Raw genomic sequence first — 24788 nt, 5'->3', positions numbered from 1 at the left:
TCTTCTGAATTCCTTGTTAAAGGCAGCTTCGAATCACTATACTGTGTAATCATTAAGCTACTCACAAGATTTAATGTGTGTGTGTGTGTGTGTTTGTGAGCCAGACAAGAAGACCAAGCAGATGAGGAAACCAGAAGTGGGTACATGGCCAAGTGTGTGGGGGGTTTACTTTCACGATAATCAGATGTAAAGAGTTTTATCTCTAAAAACTCTTTAGCTTATAACTCTAGTATAAAGGGCATAGACTAATGAACTAACAAGGCTCAAAATAGCCCCAAACTAACACAGTAGCATAATGAGGGTCCATACATGCAAAACGAAGCGTTGAGACCTTTGTAAGTGTACAGTTTGATAAGAATATATTTTATAAAGACAGTACACTTTGCGTATACAGACAGGAGCCATCTTCGGAAAAAGTCTCGACCTGTCAAGACCTATAGCTTGCGATGCGAATTAAAATTACTCAATAGTTCCTTTTTAGTGTTGTTACTAAGTGGACAACTGTCCATCTAGTCCCTTCGCTATGGGTCCCCACTCGCCACCTCAAATTTATTTTCGGGACATGAAAAAAAGCTGCAATTGCAGCCTTGTTTATTAGACGGGGAAATCTTCAGACTGTATAAAACGCGTCTCTTGGGTGCCGCGACTCAACAGGTCCCACTCCGTACAACTCAGTCACGCCTGTTCAGTGTCCATAGGTTCACTATGTTCGCAAGTAAGTTTCCGAAGTTTTCCGAAGTACGAGGCTGTGTTGCGGCATTGACCAGCGGCAGCTCTCCCTTTCGTAGCCCTTTCACGGAGCTCCTGCAGCTCTTGTGTCAATATATTCCAGCTCGAAAAGACCGTCCATCAAACATATACGGTTCATCGGTTGAATAATCCGCCATCTCTATAGTATGTATCATATGGAAGCAGTAAGTCTCTTTTTAAAATTATTTTCTTAATTTAGTATTTTCTTGTTGCGCTCAGTGCTTTCTGACGAAAACGACGGACCATTTGAGATTACAAGTCACAGTTCAGCTCACTTAGCACGGCGTTCGTGGTTCGACTTTTCGAGACTTTTTTTCAAAGATGGCTCCTGCCTGTATTTGCGAAGTAGACTGTCTTTATAAAGTATCTTCTTATTAAACTGTCTGTACACTTACAAAGTTCTTAGTGCTTCGTTTGCATGTAGGGACCCTCATTATGTTACTTTTTTTCATTTTTTTTTTCATTATATGCTATGCCCAATAAACGCTACTTGTGTTATAAGCTAAACAGTTTTAAAACTCTTTTAAAACAGTTTTAAAACAGAGATAAAACTCTTTATATTCAATTATCATGAAAACAAATCTCAGAGAACGGTTGAATAGGTACCAATGAGTAATTAGACCAAAGGTTCATTTTGCGCCGGAGTTGTCCTTTAAACTAGGTAAATAATATGTGTACAGTCAGTGTCTCATGGCTGTTGTACGCCAGGTGCAAAATAAGCTCCGCCCCTTTGTGTTTCACAAGTTTAAATAACTAAGACCTTTGTGTTTCGGTGCTTAAATACTAATGACAATTTAGCAGGGGGGAAATATGACATAGAGTTATAATCTTAAAGAGAATTCAATGTTAATTCTATGAGATTTTCATAATTATTTGAGATGTCACAATTGCACCCAAAGCATCTCTGATCCTATGAGACTTTTGTTTTAGGTTTCAAAAAAAAAGAAAAACCTGGAGTGTTTGTTTTCCCTGAATGGCACTCCTCTGCACTAAAACACAACTGTCAAACCCTACCTGCGACTCTGATTGGCCAATTCGCAGGAAAATAAAGAGGTTTACCTTTGAATAAGCTCCACCTATACGGACTGCAGGGAGGCAATAACCTCAGCGACACTGCTGTGCAAATACGGACATACACAAACACACCTAAAACAAAACACACATGCAGGCCTGCGACCATAACTGCAAACAGAAGTGTGTGCATGTGCATCCATGCTAAAGAAAATGGCCAAAGGGCAGATTTGTGTGTGAAATCTCTCTCTGCGAGGTTAGACATGTTTGTGTGAGACAGGAATCATACTCTCTGAGGTCAGTCATGTAAGAGCCGTGTGAGACAGGCATTCACGAGCTCAGCTCTTCCCCACATTCCGCGCGCATGTTTCGGCTGAATCTGTTTCCGCACACACAGCACTGTCTCTTTTTAAAGACTGCTTCTTTTGTCCAGAAACCGATTCGCAGGCTAGATATGCAGCAGCCGGCGGACATTTGACACTATTGTGTAAAGCTCCCTGCTTTTTGTGCTTCCCTTTCTGACCATCTGAAACCCTAATATAAAGTCTATTGCTGCGTCCGAAATCGAATTCTACCCTATTTACAACTGAGTAGTATACTCCAAATACAAGTAAAAGTAAAGTAAAAGGCCAAAAGTACCCAGATGACCTACTACTTCCGCCAAGATTCTGAAGTGTGCATGAGATTGACCCTTCACTATCCCATGAGGCCAGGCCACAGGAGAGGATTTGTTAATAGCAGTAAAGCAAGGCAACTGATGATGGTAGGTCACTTGACAGTGACAACATGGCGGATTTTGTACGTCTGAATTTTATTTATACTACTAAAACACACATTTATACTATATAGAACATACTTTGGTTGCACTTTATATTAAGGTGACAGTTACAATGTACTTAAATAAGTACTGAGTAATATTATACATGTACTAACGACAGACTCTGAGTTAAGGTAAGGGTTGGGATTGGGTTTAGTGTCAGTTACTTGTAATTATGCATAATTTACTGTTACTATTATAGTAAGTACATGTAGTAGTTTGTTTCAAACCAAATGTAGTACCTACTATGCAGTATGTGGATTAGGACGCAGCACATGTTTCTGAGCTGGTACAGGTGAGAAGTTTTATTGAGATTATTCATTTAATTAGGGTCACGCCCTCACAGGTGAAAAGCACAATCTGTAGGACTAATGATCCACCTCAAGCCAATATTAGAAGCCTTCACTTGTGACTCATGTGGCAGAGACACAAGGGAGCGGCTCGTGCTACTGATCATCATCTCGTACTCATTTCACAGTCAGGTCATGAGGGATGAATAATACTATTGTCTCATTTCCATCAACACCAGTCCTGACAAGTATTCCCTAAAATTGCCTTTTGATAACACTGTTATGGATTCATAATTATAATGGTTTCTATCAAATATTATATAACAACAATAACAGTAATATATACTTTCGAATTATAATTTATTTTTATTGAATGTTCTATCTAAAAACATTTACTGGCTGTAAAAAAAAAGTATTTTTGTAAAAGTATGCAATAAAATATACAACGATTTGAGTCATTCATGGGATTTGGTGCCTTTTGTGTCCCCAGTAAAAGATTGTGATCTTACTGCCTTAAAATGTTGAACAATATACATTTTAAACCTGTCTTAGTCATAAAAACACTGTATGAACTCTAAGCATATTTAAGCTGATTCAAAAATAATTTGAAACATTTTACAGCGTTTTGAAACACCACATAACCATTTTTGGTTTCATTTTTGTTCTCAGGCCCGTGTAACAATGCTTACTATACATGACATTTCAATGAATATATACATTTTTTACATTGTTGGGTATATCATTAATGATTCTCTTATCTCTAATGTAAATATATTCTTTTGCAATTATTAAACTTTAACAATTATAATCAAGTTTTTAGCTTGTCCCTTAATTTACTGTCCACTTTGTTATTTTTGAAGTTGGGAAAATGAAATTACTTCATTTCATAAATCAGTTATCACTTCTTTAGAAGGAAAACAAATTGAGTGCAGTGAGTGAGTTCCTTAACTATTTTAACAGTCTATTTTTTAATCAATTTTATCTTTTAAATTTGATGCGGTCAACCTTAGTATGTCCACACTGTTTGGGAAATGTGAAATAAGTTATTAGGAAAATCATTATTTTTAAAATTACAGTTTTAAAAAGCATGCAATTCTTCATTTGATAAATCTTCTATGTTAGCTCGTTTTTGCTCAGACACGCTGCATAGCCTGATTTTAGATCAGAATGTCCACCCCGTTAGCTAAGTGGACACTGAGATTGTGCAAAGTGATTGTGAAAGTAATGTATGTTTACTTTAAAGTTGAAGAAGTGGTACATTTAAAGTTCGTTGGTAATGTTTTACATTACATTACATTTACATTTAAATTTATCAATATGAATCAAAGAATATCAATAATGTAGTACTTTTAGAAGTAAACAAACATGCCTAACAGGGTGGACATTTTTGATCTTCCATTTCAATTATTTTGTTTACTAAAGGGTTACATATTTACCCGAGCCTGACCAGAATTTTTGTTTAATTTATGTCATTCATATTACATCACTATTTTATAATACAAACTGTATTTAATTATTATTATTACATGTTATGTCTAAATGCCATGCTTTGTATAAAATGATCACTAATGAAACGCTACATATTAATTCAGCAAGCGTACAGTGAACACTTCTAATAATAGCGCTGGGATGTAGACGAGGAAACGAGAAGAAAGGTAAGGAAATGCCTGAGAGCTCCGCTGGGAACGACCCGAACCATTCAGAACCGAGGTAGTTAGGGAGATGAGAGTGTGAGGGAGTCCTGAACATCAAACAAACTACATACAAACTATACGGCTTATTTTCTACAAACCCAACGGGATTTGTTAGCATATATCTTATCCTATGTATTTAGTTTATTTGAAACAGAAACAGCAGAACATCCCTATAAATAATAGCAACATGAAAATAGTATTTTCATATCCAACTTACCTCGGTGAAAAAGTTATCCATTGTCTTTATAATAAATCTCTGAGGTCTTCATAGGAGTCAACGAGCCGAGCCATAAGTGTCAGTGAAAAGTGTCATGCGGTCTCTCGCTGCATCTCACTGATCTCTAGACCCCTGGAGCCAGTTTGTTTCTCTCTCGCGCAGAGACACGTCTTTGTTTCAGACCATACAGATGTTGGAAACTATCATGTGTCCCACACTGCCAGTCGCGAGAACAGGAAAGAGTTTTCTCTTCCACGAGCGCAGTGACACCGGGGCTCACGAGGCGCGCTTCGGGATGGGATATAAAGACACGGCGCGAGGTCACTTTGTACGCCGGTGTGACACGCGCCTCGGTAAACAGCGAAGGCTTCAGCTCCTGCCAAGTTTGCTGAGACTCCGCTGAGTCGGCTCTATGACTGTTGGCTCCGCCCCCGCGCAGTTTGAATGGCAAAACTTCTGTAGATCCGCAGCCTCGCGCGCACCTCCTGCTGTTACCGTGGTGAGGGCGCGCGGGATAATCCACACAAACTATTTGTGTTGATTCACTGTGACTGTTAAACTAATAAAAGCTCAGATGTGTAACAGGAAGCTCAGTTCAAAATTCAAGATTGATAAACGCACATATAAAATTAAATAATACATTTTATTTAATGCATCCTAAAAAAAAATTATAAAGCGTCAACGCACCTGTTCAATATATCAATCTATTTATCTATTACAGGTGTAACTTTTAAATGACAAAGTTCGTTTTTTATCACGGTTTTTCGGGTCACGGTTTCATGGTTCGGTATGTGCAATGTTCAGGGGAAACGGGATTACTGTCAAATAAAAATAAATAAATTAAGAAATAGCCTAAGCAAACTAGCAACATCACAAATAAATAAAACAAAGATACAAAAAACAGTGCTTTTCAGGGTATGTAGGTATCTAACAGTAGTTTTCTGGTACAGAAATTTAAAGTCCCCGTGAACCGGAAGTTGCAAACGATTTTTCTCCAGTGCTGTGACGTATTTCCAAGTGAAACGGAATATTGAACAGAGGGCAGGGTTTTACTCTAGCGCTCCTCCTCTTCATCTCTCGCTCATAGCAAACTAACGGTTTGAGGGGAGTGGTTAAGCGTTTCCCCACCCAAACTGTGAAACCTACGTCATCAGAAAAAGAAACCGTTCCAGACCGGAAGTAACTTTTCAGATTTTGATTAAAGATTACTAAGGTAAAACATTTTTTTAATATATATTCACTTGCACGGATTAATTGTTCACCACAAGACTAGTAATATGGGCTAACAAAGTAAATAGGTTCAATTTTGATTTCACGGGGACTTTAATAAAGTGCTCAAATGTGAAATAAGACGGCATATAATCTTCACTATATTATAAATCAAATAAAGATGAATCATCATCAAAGTTACAAAAGCTAAGTAGCCAAGAGCAGTAAGTGATTTCTAATCTTTTGTTGTTTGATTAAGGCTCCCAACGTTACACGTTAATGCATGTAATGCAATAATTTTTTGTCCGGTTTAACGTTAAAATATTTAGTGCAATAAATGGCATCTGTTAATTTTTGTCATTACTTGGGTAGCGATTTCCTGAACATGATCCTGCTCTTATTCATGCAAATGCTTTTAAACCATTCAAGCGTGACAAGACAAAAGAGAATGCATTGCCTGTGAATGTCCCGACACATACATGACATATGGAAAGACAGGCGGCAGAATACAGTTCCCTTTCGAGAATGGTCACTTCGTGGAAAACTCGTTTCCCAAGAAAATTCTGAAGCTTAAAATGTAAAACCCATTTGGTGCTGCACAGCTAGCACATTGAGTGACAACTCACTCATTGGCTATGCTGCGGCAACTGCACATCCAATGGAGCGGGCGGCTCCAACGTGTGCACCAATGAGCTATCATTACGTCATACAAATCAGAGTCCACCACAAGGGGCGTGGCCAGAGCCCATTAAAGCCCCTGAAATAGACAGATTCATCTCCTTCAGCAACATACTTCACGTCTGAGTCCTTCGCCGTTGAATCACAGGCCCTACGGTTAAAGTGTGCATCTCTGCAGCGGATCTCGCCTTCGACTGAGAAGCCGTCTTCCCGTCACCTCTCTGCTGTCGCTATCCAGCGATCAATGCATCTACGATTATCCTTTTTGCTCTTGCTTTTAGGAACGCGAGCATTTGTCAAAATGCCTTGCTCATCATGGGCCACGTGAGGCTCTCTCCTGCACGAGGCGGAAGGACATGCCAAGTGCGCCATGTACCTGGGCCTCACCCATGCTCAAGCTGCGCTCTCTACCTGCGAATGCTCGGTCTGCGAAGGCAAGACGTTCCCACGCCAGCCATGTCCCCGCATGCTTCGTTCCCCTCGTCATAGGCCTGCTCCTTTCTTTCCCGAGGTCCATCAGGAACTGTCGAAGACCTGGCGCGCGCCCTACTCTGCACGCATGGGTTCTTCTGTCTCCGCAACACTCTCCTCTGTGGATGGCATGGCGGAGAAGGGCTATGAGTCTTTGCCGCCCCTCGAAGAGGCTGTGGCTGCTCACCTCTGCCCAAACACCGCAGCTAGCTGGAGAACCAAAGCGGTGCATCCAATCAAGCCCTGCCGTCATGTCAGCTCTCGCTGGACGCGCCTTCGCCGCCTTCGTTCAAGCTACTTCGGCCCTGCACACTATGGCGGTGCTGCAGGTCTACCAGGCCAAACTTCTCCAGTCCATGGACGAGTCTGGCCCGGAGCCTGAGTCCTTCCGGGACTTAAGGAACGCCACGGACATTGCTTTGCTGGCTACCAAAGCTACAGCGCAGGCCATTGGGAGAAGCATGGTGAACATGGTCGTGCTCGAGCGCCATCTGTGGCTCACGCTCACGGAGATTAAAGACACGGATCGGATGGTGTTCCTCGATGCCCCTGTCTCCAGTTCCGGCCGTGAAATTGTTTCTGTATATTGTTTTGGATATGTAAGACAGGTAGGAAGGGCAAAGGTAAATAGGACATTTATAATAGGTTTATGTGAGGATTGTTTTTGAAGCATAATAAATGTTAGCACTACTAAGAACATAAACAACAGGAATATAAGGCTGCTGTCACTTTAAGACATAATGCACTGATCCAGCACACGGATACTGCACACATGCGTTGTCTTTCTCGACAACTATACTTGCTAAGAAGGGTCATATTGACGTACCGGTATTCTTTTGTGTTAATTTGTCCGTTCAAGCACAAGACTTGAAAGAGAACTCAATATTTGTGTGCTGTCTGAGATGCGGATTTATGTGTGCGCGCTTCGGGTGAGTGCACACACAAATCTTCTTACAGCGCGCCCGGGTTCTCATTAGTGTATTCTCAGCTTTAATGTTTAAATTGGCACGGTTAAAATGAGTTCAGTAAACACAGATTAGCAACATGTGCTGTTCAGGTCTCATCTTGCGCCATCAACACCCGGGTGATGACGGTGTAAATGAAAGGTCATAATAGGGCACTCCTTTTAAACACAGTTAGAGGAAGCCAGAATGGATATCCATCAACAAGAAACTGTCTGTCTGTATTACGCATTGTTATTTTTAACAAACCATTTTATAGATGCGTATGTTATGCCGTCAGATTTGAGATGAACCGCAGTGCAAGTGCGTACCAAACCATATGGGTGGAGACTAGTTTGGTTAAATTTTTTATAGAGAAGAACCGTTACACTCTATGTATCTATCATTCTTTCAATCTATGTATCTATCTATGTATCTATCTATGTATCTATCTATCTATCTATCTATCTATCTATCTATCTATCTATCTATCTATCTATCTATCTATCTATCTATCTATCTATCATGTTAACTGTTGTAATGAGTTTCTGTGTAAGACTGCCGTCTAGAGGTCATCTTTATTACATGACTGGCACATTTGCACACGTTTTAAAACCAGGAAATGTTTCAGTTCAGAGAAATCGAAACCTAAGCTCAAGCTGCTGTCGAACCATTGTAGAGGTCTCTCTATCTGTGCAATAAAATGGCAGAATCCAGGGTTTCCTTGACTCAAGATCAGTTCAGCTGTTCAATTTGTCTGGATCTACTGAAGGAACCAGTAACCATTCACTGTGGACACAGTTACTGTATGAACTGTATCACGGGCTGCTGGGATCAGGACGATCAGAAGGGAGTCTACAGCTGCCCTCAGTGCAGACAGACCTTCACTACAAGACCTGTTTTAGGTAAAAACACCATGCTGGCTGAAGTGGTGGAGAAACTCAAGAAGACAAAACTACAAGCTCGTCCTGCTCAGTGTCACACTGAATCTGGAGATGTGGAGTGTGACGTCTGTACTGGAGACAAAAACAAAGCCATCAAGTCCTGTCTGGTGTGTCTGAACTCTTACTGTCAAAATCATCTGGAACAACATGAGATTTTCTTCAAAAGTAAGAGACACAATCTAATGGACGCCACTGGACGACTTCAGGAGATGATCTGCCCTCAACATGACAAACTGCTGGAGATTTACTGTCGTGCAGATCAACACTGTATATGTTACTTGTGTACAATGGATGAACACAAAAACCATGACACTGTTTCAGCTGCAGCAGAGAGGACTGACAAACAGGTATGAACTATGAGTAGTTATGTTGAATAACAAATGATTCTTCATAATTATATAACATATTGGCTATATATTCGAAGATCATTTTCAAACAGTTCTTAAGCGAAAGAGATTATATAATTTCTACTGTTTGCTCATGTTTGAAACAGTATAGTGACTGTATACTAAATCTAATAGAGACAGTTGGAGGAAACCCAGAGAAAATTCCAGCAGAGAATCGAGGAGAAACTGAAGGAGCTTGAGAAGCTGAGAGAGGCTGTAGAGACTCACAAGGTGAGTTTAGAGCCGAAGAACTGCTGGAAGAGCTGTTTCACACTCAGTTAGGACTCTCCTCCAGTCAGTCTACTGTGAGGAGTCATTGCTGGAGCTCTTTCAGTCCCCCTGAAGCCCACTGTGGGGAACAGGCTGTGTGAGGGACCAGTAAGAGCTGAGTGAATGGACTGGTTCTAATGCGTGTGTGTGTGTGTGTGTCCTAACAGCGCTCTGCACAGGCAGCAGTGGAGGAGAGTGAGAGCATCTTTACTGAGCTGATCCGCTCCATTGAGAGAAGCCGCTCTGAGGTGACACAGCTGATCAGAGAACAGGAAAAGACTGCAGTGAGTCGAGCTGAAGAACGACTGGAGCAACTGGAGCAGGAGATCAAGGATATGAGGAGGAGAGACGCTGAGATGGAGCAGCTTTCACACACAGACGATCACATTCAATTCATCCAGGTAACAGAAATCTGATAAACAAATTGATTTTGTAATAGATCTTTCTGTGTCTTTAGCTGGTGTTTTTATTGTGTCTTTGTGTCTGTGTAGAGTTTCCAGTCTCTCTCAGTCTCTCCTGGATCTACAGACTCACCCAGCATCACAGTCTGTTCACGTCTCACTTTTGATGATGTTGGTAAATCTGTGTCTCATCTGAGAGAGAAACTGGAGCGTTTCTGCAGAGAGGAAACAGAAAAGATATCTGGCAGAGGCAAGCCTTGCATTTACTGACATGTTTCACATGATGTCATGTAAAAAAAAACAATGCATGTTTAAAATATTCGATAATTAAACTTACTTTATATTATTTTACAATATTTACAATAAATTGTCTGTTGGTTTTCATAGTGAGAAACATTAACATCATTCCCACCCCTGAACCCAAGACCCATGAGGAGTTTCTCCAATGTAAGTGTCTATGATCATACATGTACATGAAGAGACAAACTTTAGTTCTTTATATCGACAATCAGACTGAACTGTGCAGAACTGCATAAGTATATTAAAGAAAATCAACACTTTAAACAAAGAGCTGAGAAAATTGCATTTTTGTCAAAGACTTTTTCCGGATGGGATTATCTGTTTACATTATAAATCAATATAATCAATATTTTCAAACAATGTAAGTTTATAAGACTAAAAAGATATGGGCAGTCCAAATATACTTAGACCTTTCTGTCAGTATAATTGAGTACAGTTGTAAATATATTTCTGAGAAGTAAGTATATTTAAGTATATTATATATAAGTATATTTTTGAGAAGTATATAAAAAGTAGACAAAAGTATGCTTTCTTAATTTTAGTTTTTTAAAAAAAAGTATACTAATTACACACTAATTAAATAAACTTGTTTTTCGCAAGGGTAGTTTCTCTTACTGGGTTAGTTAAACGTCCTGGTGTGGACACTGCTAGTTTTTTGTTTTGACAGAGAAACATTTAAATGGACCTTTAGCTGAAAACTGTACCGTTTGTGATAGAGCTGCTGTCTTTAAAACATTTGAACAGGACTAAAAACTAAACAGAAATTGAACTGACTTTTCGATTCTACATTTTTAACCAATTATAATTTCTTCTGGTCAACCCCAAACACAGACAGACACACCAACACAACGATGGTATGATGTTGATAACAATGAGGCTGATGTTGTGTAGCTTTTTCCATAAAGTATCTAACATCACTGACTTTTTTCCATGTAGGCCTATATAATATCCTAAATGTAATAAAGGTCTGTTGTTTTATTTTTATGATTATTTTTTTTTTACCTTAAACAGATTCCTGTCCGCTCTCTTTGGATTCAATTTCAAACGCAGCGAATACAAGCCTGGCACTGCCTGAAAGGAGCAGAAATGTTAACTCTGTAAGACTCGATAATAGAAAAAGAATGACAAAAAAAAATATTCAATTTTGGCTTATGGATCATATGGATCAATGAAAACAGTTGTAAGAATTAGGATTAATTTACATTTAAATTTTTTATACTTGAACATACTCTATGTGATCCATTCCACTGAAGTCTAGGGCTGGGACAGTTACCGCATTACCACAATGCCGCGGTCTGAGCTCGCCACCGTCATCACCACAAAAACATTGGCCTGCCCATGTGTGCACGTTGTATCTAACGACATGGACTCATTGATTCGGGAACACTTTACAATAAGGTTCATTAGTTAACATTAGTTAACTACATTAGTTAACATGTACAAAGAATGAATAATACTTCTTCAGAATTTATTAATCTTAGTTAATATTAATTCCAACATTTACTAATACGTTTTTAAAATCAAAGGTTGTATTAGTTAACATTAGTTAATGCACTGTGAACTAACATGAACAGCTGTATTTATATTAACTAACATTAACAAAGATTAATAAACACTGTAACTGTAACACTGTAACTAGTTAATGCTAATGTTATCTAATGAACCTTATTGTAAAGTGTTACCATTGATTCTAATGACATGGATTATGTCTAATGACTGGCGTGTCTTACATGGATTCAAGGTTTTCTAAAAAAAAATAATCAAAAGATGGAGCAAATATGACCTTTCGTGAGTTGAGGAAGCGCAATGTTCCATGATACATAATAACAATCAGTGTAAAAGCATTACTAATAGAAAAATATATATTGCATCTATTTAGTAGGAAAATGAGTTATTTGATTTATGATTTTGCATAGGTGCTGCAAAGTAGATGTCTGTTGTAAGTGTACCTCTTTGGAATTGTAATTTGATTTATGTTGATAAGGGGCAGATATTATAAGTTTATCTTCTTTCTGCTCCTTTTCATTTCTTTTTTTTTTTCAAAAGAATTAAATATATATACATATAAAAATATATGAACATTCCATTCACATTAGAGATGCGCGGATGGGCTATTATTTCATCCGCAACCACATCACAAAACTCTTCATCCGTCTGACATACATCCGCACAAACAATTTTTGACCAATTTTTAAAACGCGGTTTATCACTATACTGCAGGATTTTCTTGCTTTTCAACCATAGTTATAAAAAATCCATACCGTCCCAGCCCTACTGAAGTCACACAATTCTGAAAGGAATATACAAACACCCAGACTTCTCACATCCCCACATTCCAGAACATTAACACCTGTCCCTGAACAATGGACCATGCAACCCCCTATGTCTGAACATCCACACCTGTCCTTGAATAACCATCCTCCAAAAAGTACTCCACAAACAGTGTCTGCCTTGCAACAAGCAGATATTTGGGCAAACAAACAAAGCCCAGATAAAAAAAAAACAGTTAAAGATATATAATGCTAAAATACTTGTACTGAAAAGACTGCAACCAGAAATAATGTATTCATTTAAAATGATTCAAATCTGATCTAAACTGAAAATTGTAACAAATACACATTTAGAAATTGTGAATCATCAAATATATTGTATTTCTGTAACTGTAAGTATTGCACATGCTATTTTTACTACCAATTACAACAAAGACATAAGCTAAAAATCGAATTTGATGCATGCATTCCATAATAATCAAGTATTTACATGAACTAGACATTTTAACAATGACAAAAAAAATGTTCTGGGGTTTTAATTACTTCAATTTTGAGATATTCAGTCCAATGAAAGGAGATCCGCCTCCAGTAAAGTTTGCAGGTTGTACGAGTTCATGACCTTATGGCAAGATCTGTAAACACATTTACTATCTAATGGCATTGTGATGCTAAACAATAGGACCAACTGTCTATGTAAATGTGGTCTTTCAAAAAAAAAAAAAAAAACAGAAAAAGAAAAAATTGCAGATGTGTTTTTGGAAGAACTAAAAGTGATGTTGTAATTTTGCAACCACGGGTCTTACAGGGTTAAATTCACTGACAAAGTCCAGTGGTATCCTGATCATCCAGACAGATTTGATTTTTGGGAGCATGTGTTGTGTCGAGAGAGTGTGTGTGGACGCTGTTACTGGGAGGTTGAGTGGAGTGGTGAGGTGGATATATCAGTGTCCTATCAGAGCATCAGAAGGAAGGGACGGGGAGATGAATGTATGTTTGGATGCAATGATCAGTCCTGGATTTTGTTCTGCTATGGCTCCAGTTGCTCATTTTGGCATAACAACAAAAAAACTAAACTCTCTGTAGTGCTCCTCTAGAATAGGAGTGTATGTGGATCACAGTGCAGGAAATCTGTCCTTCTACAGCGTCTCTGACACAATGACCCTCATTCACAGAGTCCACACCACATTCACTCAGCCGCTCTATCCTGGGTTTCGGGTTATTGGAAATTTTACCAAAAAATTGGGGTGGATTTGTTCAAAAGTGATATTCTGTGATCTAACAATATAGATGGTACAGATACAATAATGTGAGAAATATTCTCAAAATATAATTGCCATGTTATTGATTTTTTTATTTGTGATGTTTACTCAAAACAACAAGACAATTGTAATCATTAGCATTAAGTGATTTTATTTGTGAATTGTAGCAGTGATGCTTATTTGTTATGTCCAACATTGTCTTTTAAAAATAAATAAAATCTTTTTCTTCACCTCACAGAACTAAGCAATTCAATGACCCCCCCCCCCCCTCACATTTTTTGCGCTGACAGCTCTGTATCTTCTTCAAAGAGTGTATGTAGCCTACATACATCTGCAGTTCTTATGAGCTTATTCTCTCTGTTCCAGAAAATCCCTTGCATAAACAATTGACATTTAAGTATCCTGAAAAAATAAAGGTGTCAACAACACTGAGCCTTTATCCTCTATTTATGGAGAATCCGAACCTGCATATTGTAACAATATAGATTTTACCTAATTGTTTTTTTAAGAACATGTGAACTGACAAAAAAAAATGTTTATACTTTTTACACTTTTACATTCATTTTCCTTTATATATATATATATATATATATATATATATATATATATATATATATTGAGTTGAAAATAGAACTCACATTTCAAATATTTTCTCTGCAGCATCAACTGATGACGCCAGAGGGCGCGCCAAGACAAAAACAAATGAATGAACATTTTATTCTCATGTGCGCTGGGTTATAGCTGGTACAAGTTACGAATATTTTGAATTCATCACATTGACCAGCATTAAAACTACCAGACAAAATAATCCACTACTTTAGACATCTTACTAAACCACAAATTAAAACAGAAGACCAACAATTTGTGTTTGTAGCTCATTCACTTTTCTTCTGGTAAGTAATAAAACAACTCTTTTCAAACGGGACTTGATCACTGTGAGGCGCACTTCCGAGTCTCGTTCTCAGTGGCTCGCAGCACGTCGCGCGCCCCCGCCCCCCAACCGAATACGAGAGTGCGCGCGAGAAATGCAGCGCGAGACACACACCGAACAGCCCCGATAAACCCCGCCGAATCCACGCGCACGGGAAAAAAGACATTGGAAAAAAAACAGCAGACGTTCGAGAAAGGAGTGACAAGAAAGTCCACCGCCGACGGTAAGATTCTTTCACTCTTTTAATAGATTAAATGAACAGTCTGCCTCAGTTACATTAAGAATTTGTCTAGTTGGAGCGTCTCTGATAAATAAGAGCGGCTCCCATTTGGAGTGCCAGAGCGCACGGTAGTGAACTGGGGAAATATCTAAATCAAGTGCAAATTTCAGCACGTCATGGAATGGAGGAATAATGTATCTGAGCTTATTTGATTTCTGAGATGCACATAAACATTTCAATAAATCAGCCTTGGAATTCACGCGTCTGAAGTGAGTGGAGAGGGGCGTGTTCTGAACAGACAAGGACTGTCTCCGCGCGTGCATGCCGTCGTTCTTCCACTGGTTATTATTATTATTTTAATACAAATACTTAAGGAAAATTGATTCGATACGACTTATGGAATATTAGGATAAAGCGTAATGAGTAAAGAGTGTTTTCTGATGCGCAAATTGATAAATAACGGGGTTTTCAGAGAAGTCATCATGTTTCATGGGACAATGGTTTTTGTTATGATTACATTGAAAAATCCTGCGTTTTTATGTTTACACAGACGCGGATTTATGCTTACCGCCTCTTTTGTCAGAGCTGGCACACATTTCGCAGCGCTGTCTTACTGGTGCACACGCGTGCGCGCACTCACCCACCCACCCACACACATACATACACAGATATTACGGAACTGAAGCCTATAAATAATATACACACGACAAATCCTTACAATTAACTAATACTGTTTATACAAAATTTCTTTATACTTTAAGATGCTACACAGAGCAAAATTGACAATTTCTTTACTCTGTCACTCACTAATGTAAAGTGAATATGAATAAGTCTTTTTTCTCAAAGCGCCCTGTATGATATTATATATATATATGTATATTTTTAGTTTATCTATCATTTTAAGCTATAACCGTAATTGCCTGATCCTTTGTCTCTGCATGGCACATGCGCATTGCGCGTGGGGTGTGGATGGAACTGATGCTTTTACCCTGTATTTTACACTCAAATTAGCTTCTAATGTACTGTTTTATAATGTACAACAGTATTTATGATTCGAATGTTGTTTATCTGCATCTGTGTTCATGAATGTTTTGTTTGTAGAAAAATCTTTGTTACGTTTCACGGCGATGCGGCAGACAATGAACCGAGTGACCGTGCGCTCGCGCTCGCCTCCCGTGAGAAAAAAAAAAGAGCGCTCAGACACCGCACATTGAAATAACACTGTGTAACCCGTCTCCGCCCAATAATCGGGTCTATGGTGTGTGTTTTTTTTTTCGGATAAGATTTGAAATGACGAGACTAAGGTGAGTTTATGAGATGGAGTATGAGTAAGCTTCATAATCCTCACGTTCATACCAATAAACTGCTGCTTGAATGAGTCATGCGTTTCAACCTGGAAACATCAAACCAAACTGAGAACCTACTTAGCGCTGATTTCTTTCCTGAAATTGTTAAATGTTCTCCAATATGTTGTCATGTACAAAACAGTGAAATAGTTACCACATGGAAAAAATATCCACTGTAAAAACGATTTGAAAAATAAGGTCTTGGGTATTGATTATTGATCTTACATAAACAGGATTGGTTAGTACACTTTGGAAATTGAATCTTCTGTTCACTCCCTCTGTGTGCATGCCACCGAGAGAGAGAGTTGTAGAGATAAATGAATATCTACATCAGTTAGGGTCTCATTTATTTGTCCAATGAGCTTGTATTATGCAGAAGAGCCTGAAGGTAACTCTCACAGGAGTCACTCACCCACCAAAAACATCATTAACCCTGCATGAGCGACTGACAACATTACAGATCTGCACATTGGTCCCGCATGGACGTTCATGAGTTGAATTAGCAATTATTTTGAATAAATTTGTATTCTCCATACAGACCTGTATTAGGTCACCTATTGAAACAAGCAGAGCGGTCAGGTGATTCATGTCAGTATGAGACACCGGGTTATAAGCCCAGCTGGAGTTGCAAAGTCACGACGGTGAGAAAGATCTGTATTGTCTGATGGGTTAGTTCATGATTGCAGATCCATATAAGAGGAGAGTTACAGTCTGAATCAGAGAATATTTGTCTAGTTTCAGTCGGTGAGTTGAGAAAGAATCGATTATGGGCTGTTTATTTGCATTTATTTCCATTCAATTTGACTATACAGCAAAAATAAAAAACATCATCATCATTATTCAAAACAATATTTTTATTTTATTATTATTTATTTATTATTAAATAAAAATAGAATTTAATAATAATAATAATAATATATATTTACAGTAAAATTACAACAGTAATATTTATGGCTGTGGAGCATTTATTTAGGTGGAAAACACCAGATCATGAGCTTCCTCGCTTCACTCTGTAACATGTAGCCGCAGTTATCGGCCAGTTGATGAGTGACACAGTTTAGTTTTATTTTGGACGCTGGCTGAAATGAATGATGCGGATCACGGGATTAAAAAAAAAAAGGTACCGTAATTAAAAACGCAGTATTTTTTTCCCTCGCATTTAAAAATTACATCATGGCTCATAATTCAGGTCGGAAAATACGTAAATCGACAAATGTCCCTGAGGAAATTGAAAGAGAGAAAGGAAATGAAATGATGAAAACTCAAGCTATATTTGAACCTGGATCCCTGTTGGCCAATAGCAAACAACATCCAAGCCACCAGCCAGCCAGCACTGTAAAAAAAAATATTGTTGGTTTAACTTAAAAAAAGTAAGTAACCTGGTTGCCTTAAAATTTTAAGTTCATTAAAATGGAAAAAGTGAGTTAATACAACGAAGGTGAATGATTTAATCATCAGAAACTCAAAATTATATGTTATCTGAACTAAATAAATTATTTAAGTTGATTTGACAAAAGAAAAAATGCTGTGATTACTAATCATGAAAGAGATTTTTTTTTACAGTAAGTGTTCTACCTCAAGTGCGCCACTAATAAAAGATTGTCATGAAAGACAATCGTTGAAAGAATCATAGTGAAAACTTTTTCAGAAGTCTTATACTGAATTTGGTGCACCAGGTTCTTTGAGATGAATATTTAGGTGATTGCGATCACAGTTTTCAGTGTTTGTCAGAAGAAGAGCGGGATAGACATGAAAGCAAGAGAGAGACAGGAAGGAGGCGGTGAGACAGGATGGCACTGACACAGACAGAGGCAGCTCAGCCAAGCAGAGCTTTGAATGTATGTGTGTGTGTGTGTGCATTTGTTTGTGGAAGATCATTGAAAGGGACAGATAACTCAAGCACATCTGAGACAGTCCCAAATTAGAGATGCATTCAAAATCAGTTATTTTTGGACTCGTCACTTAACCAAAAAAAGAAGCCATTTCAAAGTCTACGTGCCCATTCTGTCACACCGTTGTTAACTACTTCAGATTAGTGGAGCATTCTTTTTATTATTTGATGTTTTCCTCAGGCAGCCTTAGTTGTGTCGGTAAAACTTGATAAGTTTTAGTGTCAGTCACTAGTCAGGTTCTGTCCCATCATCCTTTGCGGTCTGTGTGCACTGTGTGGAAAGTGATTGGTGGCTTTATGTGCTCTGTGAGAGGAGCTAAAGAACTGAGCCTGCTATTGTTTCACATTTGAACATTTTACATTTTACAAGCTTTCTGAATAATTATTTTGCGTTTAAAATGATTTATTAGTTGGAGTTGCAGGTGCTTCTGCAGGTTGTTTTCTGTTTTCCCACATTTTTCTTAGAAAACACAGCAGGTAGTTGTGAATTCTGAAGAAATAAAGGGATAGTTGACCAAAAAACTGTGAAAATTCTTTTGTAAAACACAAAAGAAGATTTTAAATAAATCAAAGTCAATGGGAACGATTCTGGATACATTTAGAATAATTTTATTTAGTTTCAAATAGAGAACATACAACTAATCAAAATACGTCATTTAGAAAGTAAGTAAACGGCTCTGACAAAATGTTATAAGTATTTCATTAGTTTGAATGATTTTTATTTTATTTTTAAATCTATTTTAAATGTATGATTCAATGACTCGCTCATAAATACTTGTTTCATTACTGGATGAATCAGGGTTTTCTAAAAAAATCTCTTGAATGAATGATTCATTAAAGCAGCATTATGTTACTTTTGAAAATCTGCTCTCGGGGTCCCCCTACAGTTGGGAAACAGTATTGTCTCCTACTACTGTTGTAAAATCTGCCAAAATCTGACAAGCGATACCCCCGAACTCTACAGAAGGAAGGAGTTCTCACATCTTGGGCAGACTCCAGTGTTGTGTGTGAAATGTTTCATCCCCTATGGGGATGATTGAGTGTCTTAAGTGCCCTCAAAAGAAAGCAATGCAGTCTACATTGGATGCGGACACAACACATTACCAACAGTAAACTGATCGCGTGAGCGCTCTGTTTCTGACGCACTTCACATTTGCTAGGCGGGGGAAGACTGATGCACTGGACCGGAGCCACGACAACATATAGAGGTAAAAAAAACCGCTTGTTGGGCTCTCGCGTCGGAAATTGAGGAAGTCAAATTTTGTAGAATTTTGTAGTTCTTTTTTGTGCTCGGGTTCCTACTCGCACCTCGAAGTTACAGAGTGCCAGTAAAAGGGATACAGACACTGCCAGGCTATGGCAGACCTGTCATTCAACCTATTGTAAGTCGAAATACCATCTCAAGGGTTTTGGAAAAATATTATAAAGTTAGAAGAAGTTACATAGTGCAGCTTTAACAATTACATTTTTTAACAATCACTTGTCGCCACCTACTGGTATAATGATGTAATGATACAAATTAATCATTATTTGAAGCGGCAAGTCACTTTCAAAAGGTGATTTGCTTTATTTTGATCGCTACCGTAGACATCAGTGTTTATATCTGAAGTTTAAACATTTATCCTAGTACATCTGTGATAATCTGAATATTTGTAACAGAAATAACCATACTGTGGTGTTAAAAAACTGTTTGTGAAGCTGTTTTGGTTCTCGCTCTCTGGCTCAGCAGCGCAAACACAGATTTAAATGTTCTGATGCGATCTTGTCTAAGGTTTAATAGACACAGGAGAATCGCTGTCATTTAAGAATAAGATTGCGTCGGTGTTTGGAATCGAGATCGCAATCCAGTATTGTTTTGGACCCCATTGACTTGAAACATCCTTCAAAAATTTCTACTTTGTGTTCTATAGAAGAAAAAAAATAAAGAAAGAACTGACAGAATTTTCATTTTTAGGTGAACTATCCCTTTAACACGTATCAACCTACAAAATGCAAGGTAACTTCACGTGTTTAATTATATATTTATATAATCATGTGTTAATTATCAACTGTTACCTAGCAGATCAGATTCCTTGATTCTGTTGATGTGTGTGTCATCATCATGGAATCTCTCTCTGGGTTGCCATGGCAATGACCTGAAGGAACTGGAAGAATGAGCCAGAATGGCAGCTCTCCTATGGTTCCTACGGCAACAGCCAATCAAAGGCCAGACCCCCACTGACCCCACCTGTCTGTTACAGTCCCTTGGAGAAAGATACACACAAAACACAGTCTTAGCACTATATGAGAGCATTAGACAGGAGAAATATGAAAATGACAAAAATGTACACAATGACAAGCAGTTTTATATGAAATTCAGAACAATAAATGTATCATTATATATTTCCTGCATAGAGCGTTGTGAAAGGACAGACAGGAGTGAGGGTGTAAATGTTGTTGTGTTCAGGACGTTGATTGTATAATCAAGGCCTAATGAACAATGCAGTCGCCTCTTGTTAGGACAGCAAGTTTCCCACAAGAATGAAAACATTAAACACTCTGTAGATTTGTGCGTCCATGTTTTTTTCTGGTGATATGTGGATTATGTTTAGACTAAGCATAAATCTCAGATATTTTCAGTCTTTTGTAACTGTATGAATCTTTAAAGAGTCAGATATGAAACCTAAAGTCCTTCTAATAACCTGATAAAAGATTTTGTGGGCTTTCTTCAATTATTTAGCCCCAGAGGTTGATTTTTATTAAAACGACAGATTTTTCATCTAGAAAAGTCTAGGAAATATTTCACCATGTTTTCAATATTCTTTTTTCCCCCCATATTTAGATTCTTTTTACCGTTCTCTCAGGTAAAAAGATCAATCTTAAAATCAATCATAAACAATGATTACAAACTATTATTACAAATTAGAAAATTATGTTGACTATTCCTCAGTTGCGGTATCATTTCCATCACAGCGTTTTATATATATATATTATAAGAGATATGTGAAGGAAAATCAGCATAAATGTAATTTATCCAGTCAAGCTGTAATTCTGTAAAAATAGACAATAAGTGTAACATTTATTTTGAGTTACATAAATACTGTTGTGAAAAAACCTGTATGAATCTGCTGTTTTATGTCTAAAATCTTCAAAATGTAATTTCCACAACAAAACCATGTTATCAAAGTAACACATTGCGGAATTGTGGAAACGACATTTGTTTGCTCAGAAAATATCTGAATTCTCCTGTAATGTATGTACAGTATACTGACATTTCAAGTTGACAAATTAAAAGTGTCCATAGTTGAAGAAGCAGCCATAAGTGTGCACTACATTTACACAAGAGTGTGTTCAGGTGAGAGAGCTCACATTTTATTTTATCAAGCATCTGTCATGGAACACGATTTATGGATGTTTGTACTTGAAGGACATGGCATGATCAAATCTCACTCACTATCACAAAACACTCATAGCAAGGCTGCGACTCAGGGTGAGGCTCAGGGATTGTGTGTGTGTATGTGTGTTAACATCTCAGACTGGCTCTAGTCAGTTGTAAGGAACCATGGCAGTCTTAAATAAACACACACACACTCAAAGTCACAGTGCATTTTGCCATCAGTGAGCCGCTAAACAGTCATCAGACTAATGTGGAGTCTGTACACTACTGAAGAAGGAATCTCAAGGTCTCCATGTGCAAGCGTGTTTTTGTCTGCCAGTGGTGTTTATGTTCCCTCGCCATTGTTTTCATTAGAGCAATTTCCATCCTGAGAGATGGCTCTGTACGTGTAGGATGAAGAAATTTACCAGGTCAAAAGTTTTCACAGTTCTCAAGACATTGTCCAAATGAGTTAGCAAACCACCTCTGCACTTTTTTAGAAACACAATCAACAAAAATTTATTTTAGTACTGGCTGCTGGGGCTACGTTTTATTGCATTCGTGTTCATTTAAAACGTTCCCTCAAGCTATTGTTTGTATTTCTGAAGTACACACACACACACGTCCTAATATTTACCATATTTTAAACAAACAAACTAAAACCAATATGAATCGGCAAGGCACATTCTTGTCATTCTAGGTTTATCTCCTACTATAGACTCAATAAACGGGAAGTTCACCTATTCCTTGAACAGATGTACAGTATTTCGGTTGTTCCTTGTAAAGTGCTTCAATCTTGGCAAAAGAGCTATATAAATTAAACTCAACTCAATTGCTTAATCAACAGATGGTTTCGTAGAATTTTAAAATGACAGCACATTTACTCAAGATACACATTCTAGTCTTCATTCTGCTAAAGCAAAAAGGCATGACATGTTGTGCATTACAGGGCTTTACACAGTTAAGAATGGGTTTTGTTAAATACAATGAGTGGTTTATTGCCTTTTTTAAAGGTAAAAAGGCAATAAGGCTCTAAAATGTAACGCGTCCTTGTGGACAGTAGTTTTTTTGTTCTTCAAAAAAATCGTACAGACCCAAATCATTTGAAAGGTGAATCATTTGAATTGCATTTTTATATGGCTTCGAACTTTCTAGGTAAATTAGGATCATTATAGAGAGCTCAGCGCTGTTTGCCTGGCACAGTTAGCACAAATAGACAGCATTTTTTAGTACATTTATCTACTGATAATAACAGTAGTAATTCATCAAATGATGGAGAACACTTTTTTGTTATATTTTTGGCCTTTTTATGGCTTTATTGTATAGGACAGTGTAGAGATCAGACAGGATAGCACGGGGTGGAGGAACGGGATTGGCAAAGGACCTCGAGTCAGGAATTGAACTCTACTTGCTATATATGTCGGAGCGCTGCACGTTAGATTATTGTTTCTGACAAGAGAAGTACACTTTAAAAGACACCCAGACTGTGGTGTGGTCAAACACACTTTCTGCATTTGAAAGAGCCAATTAAGGTGTTTGGATAAAGTATGACAGATTGTAGTAGTCTGCATTATCCTCCACTAGCATTAAGAAGCGGCCTGTAAGATGGGGAATTACAGCCTGCAAATTATCTTCATACCAATTTTTTAGGTGCATTCATGGCATTGCTTAATTTGCATAATTCCTTTACTGAATTGTGCACTGAAAGAACTCAAATAAACTGTTTTTAGAAGTCGCAATACATGTTTTGTGAGTTTCTCTCTTCGATTTTAGTCCCATAGTTAGTGTGTCAGTTAACCTCTGGTTTTTAGACGGATATTAAGAGTCTAAACCATGTGCACTAATCAGGAAGAATCAAGAAGGAAGTAGTGATCACTTTCAACACACAGTTCTGACCTTAAAAAAAAAAAAATATATATAGGCTATCTGGAGGGGGAAGTTTAGAAATTAAACAGAACAAGTTACCTGGAGGGAAATCAGACTCTTTCTGTCAACAGTCTTCCTGAAAGTCATCCACAATTTGGTGCTTGGATCATGATCTGTGTAAACAAGAATAATCAATAAAACAATCCCAATAATCATCATAACATTTACTTTTCAAATCATCTCGGCCAATCAAACAAAAGAACAAAAGCTTCCAGTTTCGCTGTCTGCTCTGTGTTCTGGTCTGGAGTTACTCATTAGCCTGAGCTTGTGTTTACGTAGAGGCCCGGGCCCTAGCCAACAATGTGCTAGTGTGTGGGGTTTATTTGAGTACATCTCTAAGGTTATGAGCTTGTGTGCATGTGTATGCGTGTATTTGGGCTTGGAGGACAATCTGAAGTTATTAGTGTGTGTGTCTTACACTTCGAGCTGTCACATTCTCCTTGTCTTTTCTGTCCCTCCACTCAAGTCCGGTCTTCAATAAAACATCTCAGGGATGTGGCTCCACACTTCCCCCTGTTGACCTGGAGGTAAAACCATCTGCATCTGTATTCAACATACAAACACACAGAGTGTGTTTGAGAGACAAATGGTTGAATGAAGATGAATATTACGGTAGTAACTTATCTTCTTATGCTGATTCACTTTTACATTATCCTGACATACACATAAACTTTAGAGTCATTACATTTAGATATGCAAGAGAAGATTGGTTGCATACAAACAGAACACAAGTCAGCTATTAATACTAGAATATAATAATACATCTAATAATTTACTAGAAAAAATTGTCCATATGCAATGTAGTTTATTGTATTTTGATATAAAGTGCTATGAATGTGTGCTTGCTCCCAGAATGCATTGCTGCTGTTACAGCACAGTGATTGGGTCAGATTTTCTGCTCCAGTTCTCCACTCCCCCCTCCCCTGCCTGTGTGTGTGTGTTGGAGTTTTGGAGTTACATAAGCAATTTACGATTCAAAGTTACTCGTTTACAAGGCAACACGCATACATCTATACTACCATTCAAAAGTTTGATATCAAGAAGTAACATTAAAAAATATATATATATATATATATTTTATTCAGCAAAGTTGCATTAAATTGATCAAAAGTGACCGTAAAGATGTTTATATTGTTAACAATTTAAATAAATAAATGAATAAATGCTGTTCTTTTAAATTTTCTATTCATCAAAGAATTCTGAAAAAAATT

At 37.8% G+C, this 24788-nt stretch overlaps 3 protein-coding genes and 1 long non-coding RNA gene across 4 annotated transcripts in view; 2 read left to right on the top strand and 2 right to left on the bottom strand.

Annotated features, from left to right (window-relative positions):
- The window catches only part of myo10 (myosin X), a 44332-nt gene extending 39144 nt beyond the window's left edge, over positions 1–5188 (bottom strand). Inside the window, exon 1 of the mRNA XM_039694683.2 lies at positions 4780–5188. Within this exon, the coding sequence (XP_039550617.1) occupies positions 4780–4800 (21 nt within the window). The 5' untranslated portion in view covers positions 4801–5188. The remainder of the gene's footprint in view (positions 1–4779) is intronic.
- A 3513-nt stretch (positions 5189–8701) lies between these two features.
- On the top strand, positions 8702–14138 carry LOC120495236 (E3 ubiquitin-protein ligase TRIM16). Its single transcript, XM_089131120.1, is given in 8 exon segments — positions 8702–9369; positions 9544–9639; positions 9846–10079; positions 10170–10329; positions 10467–10526; positions 11391–11466; positions 13455–13733; positions 13735–14138. Coding segments are annotated over 8 exon segments (1695 nt in total). The 5' UTR covers positions 8702–8781; the 3' UTR covers positions 13937–14138.
- Positions 14139–14854: 716 nt separating this feature from the next.
- Positions 14855–24788, top strand: part of basp1 (brain abundant, membrane attached signal protein 1) — a 19152-nt gene continuing 9218 nt past the window's right edge. Inside the window, exon 1 of the mRNA XM_039694694.2 lies at positions 14855–15062. The gene's annotated coding sequence lies outside the window, so the exon portion shown is untranslated. The remainder of the gene's footprint in view (positions 15063–24788) is intronic.
- The window catches only part of LOC120495238 (uncharacterized), a 24326-nt gene continuing 18475 nt past the window's right edge, over positions 18938–24788 (bottom strand). Inside the window, exons 4-6 of the long non-coding RNA XR_005626013.2 lie at positions 23996–24120; positions 23617–23690; positions 18938–20539 (exon numbers count right to left, since the gene is read on the bottom strand). This is a non-coding gene — a long non-coding RNA (uncharacterized LOC120495238). The remainder of the gene's footprint in view (positions 20540–23616; positions 23691–23995; positions 24121–24788) is intronic.

This window comes from Pimephales promelas, chromosome 5 (genome assembly GCF_988280905.1).
Source record: "Pimephales promelas chromosome 5, fPimPro1.hap1.1, whole genome shotgun sequence".
NCBI lineage: Eukaryota > Metazoa > Chordata > Actinopteri > Cypriniformes > Leuciscidae > Pimephales > Pimephales promelas.
The sequence above is the reverse complement of the archived record's forward strand: the minus strand, read 5'-3'. Positions and strand labels throughout refer to the sequence as shown.